Source organism: Mastigoproctus giganteus, chromosome 3 (genome assembly GCF_048544385.1).
Source record: "Mastigoproctus giganteus isolate SK-2022 chromosome 3, ASM4854438v1, whole genome shotgun sequence".
Classification (NCBI taxonomy): Eukaryota; Metazoa; Arthropoda; class Arachnida; order Uropygi; family Thelyphonidae; genus Mastigoproctus; species Mastigoproctus giganteus.
Genome location: NC_143577.1, coordinates 151541707 through 151548964, shown reverse-complemented (window position 1 = coordinate 151548964; position 7258 = coordinate 151541707). Strand labels below are relative to the sequence as shown.

At 35.1% G+C, this 7258-nt stretch overlaps 1 protein-coding gene across 2 annotated transcripts in view; it reads right to left on the bottom strand.

The window, feature by feature from the left end:
* Positions 1-644: 644 nt before the first annotated feature.
* LOC150088329 (methionine aminopeptidase 1D, mitochondrial) overlaps positions 645-7258 on the bottom strand; it is an 86687-nt gene continuing 80073 nt past the window's right edge. For both annotated transcript variants that reach the window (XM_090370720.1, XM_090370721.1), the window contains one exon: positions 645-856. In XM_090370720.1, coding sequence (XP_090226846.1) covers positions 696-856 — 161 coding nt within the window. In that variant the 3' untranslated portion in view covers positions 645-695. The remainder of the gene's footprint in view (positions 857-7258) is intronic.

Sequence of the window (7258 nt, the reverse complement as noted above, 5' to 3'; positions counted from 1 at the left end):
ATCTGTGCTGTGAGTGCCATATAACTGCATTGCTGCCAAGATGCCCTGCATTACTTCTTTCATCACTGGCTTCAATATTTTCCCTGGAACAGAAGTCAAGCTTACAGGTCTGTAATTACTCACTTCTCCCTTCAAACCCCTTTATGAACAGGGGAGTCATTTGCACATCTCCATTCCATAATAGTCACCCCTGAATCCAAAGATGCTCTCATAATTATGGCTAAAGGTTTAGTTATCTCATTTAATACAACTGGGTAGATTCCATTAGCCTCAGGTGCCTTGTTCACTTTTAGCCTCAACAAATTATTTTCCATTTTCTTCTCAGTTATCATAAAATAATTTGTCTCCCAGTTATAAGTTGGTATACTCCTGGTATTCCCATCTGTAAATATTTATTCATGTGTGAACGTAGATGATGTGCTTCCTTTTATTTCATTAAAACCAGCATAACTGCTGTCAAAGTGGATATTGAGAGACATACCTCTCTCTCAGTTGACTTTTTTTGTTTTAATTCTGTTTGGTAGGCACTGACAAGAATATTGAATGTCGATAAAATATATTCTTCAGAGAGTAAATATATTGTGATTCACACTTAAAAAAACTTGGAAATATTTTGAAATTCTTTTTTTTTTATCTCCCTTTATTTTTCAATTAAAATAATATTACTACAAGCAGTATTCCATATAACACTAAAGTCACTTAATGCCTATAGGTATCAGAGTCAGAATTTCTGCTCCACTTGAAGTTATCAGGACAGTGTGCTCATACTGAGCAGAACGGCTATTGTCTAAGGACATTGCAGTCCATCCATCTTCTAAAATGGCAAAATCAGAACTGCCTTCTGAGATTACAGGTTCTATAATATACATTAAAAATATAATTAGCATTAAAAAAAAAAGTTATAAAAAATTACAAACATTTTGTATATTCTATATTGAAATCCTTAACATAAACGGCTATTGAAGCTTCTTAAATAAGGTACAATCCTACTTTAAAAAAATTCATATGTTATCTAAATTCTTCTGCACTCAGAAAATTATGAACACAGAATTTCTACTAAACAATCCCATTAAAAACATGAGCAAGTACAAGGGGGGGGGGTTTCAAAAATTATTTGTATTCACCTAGAAATGGTTATGATAGAAAGTTGAAACACCATTTATTACACTTTTTTCAACAGTTAGTCACTAGACAAAATGACACATTTCTGACACTTCTCAATACACTTCTGCAGGCCAGTTTGTTGAAGTCCTTTGACTGTCCTTCAAACCATCACTTAGCAGCAGAAATTACCTCATAATTATCAGAAAAGTCATGAGGAAGGGACTTCAGAGCAGGAAAGATGAAGAAATTCAAATGTTCAAGGTCGAGGGAATAAGAAGGACGTGGCACTATCGTATAGCAGCACAAAGCTTTATGAGGAGGTTGGAATAATACTTCACCATTACAATACAGCCCTTCTGAAGGCAATCTGTTAGTATCACACCACACTGATCACAAAAACTGACAGAATCACCTTGTCAGCACTTGGTTGCACCTTGGCCTTTTTTGGAGGGGGAGGATTCTGCATGATTCCATTGTTTTGCATTTGTTTAGTTTCAGAATCATAGTGATGGATCCAAGTTTCATCTATGGTGAATTCCTGAGAAAAAGAACTCCCCTTGTTTTTCTCCTGGCATATCAACAACATTTCATGTGTACATTGTGCCCTTTCCTTCTTCTAGTAAGGAATCAGAAGTCTGGGAATCCAACTAGCAGACACTTTACTCATATGCAAAGGTTGATGGATGATGTTCTCCACAGACCTTATACTAATTTGGAGCTCTGCAGCTAGTTCTTTGATACTTATACAGTGATCTCCAAGGATTAATGCCTCAATTTTTGCAACACTCTTTTGTTACAGCAGTTGCTGGGCATCCTAGGATTCCTACATCATGCATTGAAGTTCTACTACAGTTGAATTGTTAATACCAATGTGCAGCAACACTGTAATCTGGGCAGTCTTCTCTATAAACAGTAACCATTTCTTCGTGGATTATTTTGGGTGTTTTCCCTTGCAGAAAGAGGAACTGAATAACTGATCTGTATTCCACTTTATCCATTATGACACTTCACTTCATTCAGCGCTGCAAAGAAAAAAAATTAATTGCAGACAAAAAAATTTCATCTTTCTATTGCAACTTCTTCTGGGTGAATACAAATTCTTTTTGAAATATTACTAATAAGAAATTATATTAACCACATTTTATAAATGAAAATTGTTAACATTTTGTAATTTAAAACTTTCAGACAGCTTCATAGTTAAGAAGTTTCAAAGTAAAGAAAGACTGCATAATATGCTCTGATTCTACTGAAGTTGTCATTTGAAGGAGATAATCCTTTTCTGCAAATGAACTAAGTTTCTTATATAATGGTTTCAAAAATTGGAAGGAAGGAGTCCAGAAGTTTTATTCCCAAACTATTAATTACTCGGTGAAGAAGAAGAAGAGCACATCATAATGGAGAACTTAACAGTCAAAAAAGTACAGGAAAAACAAAACAAAGCTAACAATGTAAAGTGTACTGTAGTCAGCTGTATAAGGTACTTGACTGTCACAGAAAAGATCCCCAATGCCTCACATTGCACAAGAAATTGTTGTTAAAATTATACAATAAACAGACCACTACAACCTTCAATACAGATCAAAAGAGGAACTACAGTGTGCGTCATGCATGGAAGAAAATATGCAGTACTGTATTAGCAGGCTACTTTGCATGTTTTGCAGAATGACAAATTTGAAACACCTCATTAAATACAGTCCAGAGTGAAAAGGCATCTTGAGAAATTCTTTCAGTTGTTTATGGCATTTGAATCAAAAAATTTTATAAGTGAGTGATGAGTAGCAAAAATAAAAATAAAAAATTAAAGTAAATAAATTTCTAGAACTCAGTTTACTCTCTTTAAATGTGAACTTGTTTGAGAAGTAAATTTGAGTCCTTTTCTTGGTATTACGATTGATGAAACTAGTAACAGGTGAAACAACAACTTTTTTGATGTTTAAGATCATTAACATAAATTAAAATCAGTATGGTATACATCAGACTACTTGTTGGTATGTGCATCCCACTAAAAAAAAAAAAAAAAAAAAAAAAAAAAAAAGGGTATGATGTTTAAAATTTAAAAGCTTGAGGCTGAATCTCAATAATAATTGTTATTATTATTCATTTTATGGTTAAGTTGTTTTTGTTTATGATTGAGATTATAATCCTATCAGGTAACATATCCTATCAATAGGTTCTAGGTCAGTTAATTTAATGATATGGTTATGCTGCATAATCATGATGGTAGGACCTCATCATCAGGACTAATTTATACAGCCATAGTGATCTCAACCACTGGGATGATGATGAGATTTGGTTTCGGTTTCAATGTTGCCCAAATTAGGTCATATAAAAGAATGGGGAAAAAAGCAATGATTTTTTAACCTGGGGTAACAGGTTGCCAAGTCAAAAAGTATCTGTATATTGTACATGGTATAAAAAAAAATTACTTGAAAGAAAAATCAGAAGTTCCATTTTAACAATGATAAATAAGTTCAAAACAGCTGAGTGCATATGCTTAGTTAGATGGCTAGTATTACAAAAGATGAGAATTCTTGCTTAATAGGAGGTTCATCAGCTGTCAGCAGTAAAGAATGTGTAAGATAACTATGTCCTGTTTGGGTAAGAAGAATTTTCTTTCTATGGTTCTTGAAAAGACTAGATTGCGAAACCTCATGGCAGGCTTAATTTGGTATAACTTGTTGGCAGTCTGTTCAATGCCATGATTTTTCCGACTGGAGGCATAATGTGTTATATATTGTCTGCTTGTAGTCTGCAAGTGAAATTGACATGTTTTGATTATTGATGATGTATTATTGATTGATGAGTACTGATGATCTAGATGCAGCATCAGCCTGTTCATTACCATTGATTCCAAATTAGCTTGAGACCCAGCAGCAATGGGATGTCAAATGTAGATTCACAAAGGGAATATAATATCTGCTGAATCTGGGATAGGACCAGATAAGGATTATACCTAATTCATGATAGGGCCTACAGTGCACTTAAAGAATTTGAAACACAAAGAATCTGTATACTATACTGTTTTAAGTTTTAATATGGACTAATAATAAAATAGCAAATGCTTAAAAATGTTTTAATATGGTTCAAGGTTGATGCAGCTCTGATATGTATATAGGTAATGCATTCAAGGAGAATCTTGTCAGGTACAGTACTATCTAGGAAGACAGCAATGGATCCCACAAATAATTCCAACTTTGAGCAACTGAACCAATCTGGTAAGAAGTCCAAGTAGTTGGCTCAAAGGCAACTTAAAGCTGCAGAAGGTAAAGTACAGGCCTCTACCATTTTTTTTTTTTTAATGGAGAAGTTTCATGGTGGAAGTGGTTGCCTTGATAACTTTATATTCAAACCTCTGAGCAGATGATATGAATATTTTATGAATACTCTTTGGTATTCTTGGATATGAATACCAAAAAAACTGCTGGCAGTCTGACAACTGTTATAGAGATTTTCCCAAGATGTCTTAAACACAGATGTCCATAGAAGATGGTCTGGCAGGTGCTTCAATTTTAATCTTTTAGGAAATCCTAGAACCATTAGCCACTGCCCCATTAAGTGAAACAGTCAATGGCTGGCTGAAATTGCCTTTGGATAATCTCATGCTGCATAACTACAAAAAATCGAAGTCATCAGCACACAGTTGTTGATGGCCTCAGCATGTTCCTGGTGAGTGCTGTTATGGCATTTAAATAGTAAAGATATAATTTTGTACTGTGATTTTAGCTGAAAATTTATCGGTAATAGATTCTTAAAAAGCAAGAAGGAAAAGTGGATAGAGGAAGTGAAGTTCTACTGGGAGAGATATTTTGCTTCAGGAAATTGGTAACTAAGACCTGATTCATACCAACAGCTACCTATGCTATGGCACAGGGAGCTAATATTGTCTTTTTATGTATTTTTAGTTCAAATTGTGGGAAATATTCCAAAGGGGAATTATCACATGTCCTGGGGGCATTTCTGTATTTTTCTAGGATCACACTTTTGTTCCATTTGAGAGTGCCATTAAATATTTTGACACAATTCATACCAATGGCTACAGCACAGGGTGCTAATATGTCTTTTTACTGGTCTTTAGTTCAAATTGTGGGATATATTCCAAATGGGGAATTATCACATGTCCTGGGGACATTTCTGTATTTTGCTGGAATCAAACTTTTACTCCATTTAAGAGTGTCATTGTGAAGAAATAAAAATTTCAATATTTTCACTCACCTGAAGCATTTGGGAATCACAACTTGGTTCAAATATCACTGCTGCAGGAGGTAAAAGATCCTGCTGCCACTTGGTTATTTAAACCATTAGCCATTACTGTATTGGGTAATGGTTTTTGCCTCATTTTTTCACTGAGACTGCAAAAAAAAAGAAAAAAAAAAAAAAAAAAAAGAGGACTTGACTGAATCACAGAAGAAACACAGGGATCTCCTAGAGCAGGGGTGGCCAACAAGTCGATCGCAGCTTTAATTTCGGTCGATCACGACGAATTTTAAATATATATAAAAAATAGATTCATCACCATCATCAGCCATTTTCAATCGACTGCAGGATGAAGGCCTCTCCAGCAACTTTCCAGTTCCTTCTGTTTTGAGCACTGGCCATCCATTTACTACCCCCAAACTCATGAATTTCATCTATCCATATCCGCCTTTGTCTTCCAGGTTTTCTTCTAGCTCCTCTTGAGTACCATTCTGTTATTTTCTTAGTCCATCTGTCATCATGTCTTCGAACTATGTGTCCTGCCCAAGACCATTTTAGTTCTTTAGTTTTGATAAGAATGTCCTTTACTTGAGTTTGCTGCCTAATCCATGTGTTTCTCTTCTTATCTAACAGTCTGATTCCTAATATAATTCGTTTCATTCTTCGCTGTGTAGTTCTCAGCTTCTATTCCATTCTTTTGGTAAGTGCCCAAGTTTCACTTCCATAAGTCATGGTGGGGAGTATACATTGGTTCATTATTTTACGTTTCAGACAAACTGGGATATTGCTCTTCAGTATGTGACTATATTTCCTGAATGCTATCCATCCAAAATTTATTCTTCTCTTGACTTCCAGCCATCTATCATTATTACAGCTAATAACATGTCCCAGATAAGTATATGACTCCACCTTTTCAATTACTGCTCCTTCAATCATTATTTCCCTTTCTGTGGCATACTTGTTCATCACTACTTCTGTTTTAGCCATATTCATCTTTAGTCCAAAATCCTTACTAACTGTGCATAACTGATTAGGATTTTCCTCTCCTCTAATTCTTTGGGATCGTGGCTTATGACCACAATGTCATCTGCAATTGTGTCTTTTTGTCGAACTCCTTTCTCGATTTTAAATTTCCTACTGTCTTTGTCTGGTCTAATAAAGGAGGTAGCATTCTCATATATTTTCTTCAAAATCATAATATGTGGGGTATCTATGCCTTGTCTTTCCAGTGCCCGAAACATTGCCTTATGCTGTATGGAATCAAATGCCTTTTCATAATCCACAAATGCCAGGCATAATGGTGTTTTATATTCATTTTCTTTCTCCATTAGCTGTGATATTACGTGAAGGTGATCCATAGTTGAGAATCCTGTCCTAAAGCCAGCTTGCTCTTTCGGTTGATTCTCATCAAATATTCTTTCTAATCTGTTAGTAATGACCCTTGTGAACAACTTGTAGATATGGGATAACAAGCTAATTGGTCTATAATTTCCAATTTCTGATTTATCCCCTTTCTTATGCAGCAAAACTATGATTGCATTATTCCACTGCTTAGGCGTCACACCTTTTTTAATGCACTTTGTGAAGAGCCTTGCCAGTTTTTGTGTTATGTCTCTTCCTCCCAATTTTAACAACTCTACAGTAACTTCATCTTCCCCCAGGGCTTTCTGATTCTTCATTTTCTTCAATGCATGTTCTGCCTCATCAGGAAGAATATCGGGTATGTCGTATGTGTTGCTAATTTGAAATCCATCTTCCCCACTGCTGGCATCATTCCCTTGCTCCTTGTATAACTCTTTATAGTAGTCTTCTGCTATTTGAATTATGTCTTCTCTGCTGTTTATAAGTACATCATCACTATTCTTCAGTTTCAGTATCATTTGTCTTTCTGTATTACCGGTTGGCTGCTGATTTAGATCCTTTGTTTTCCCTTAATGCTTGTTCTACTTTTCTTGTGTTA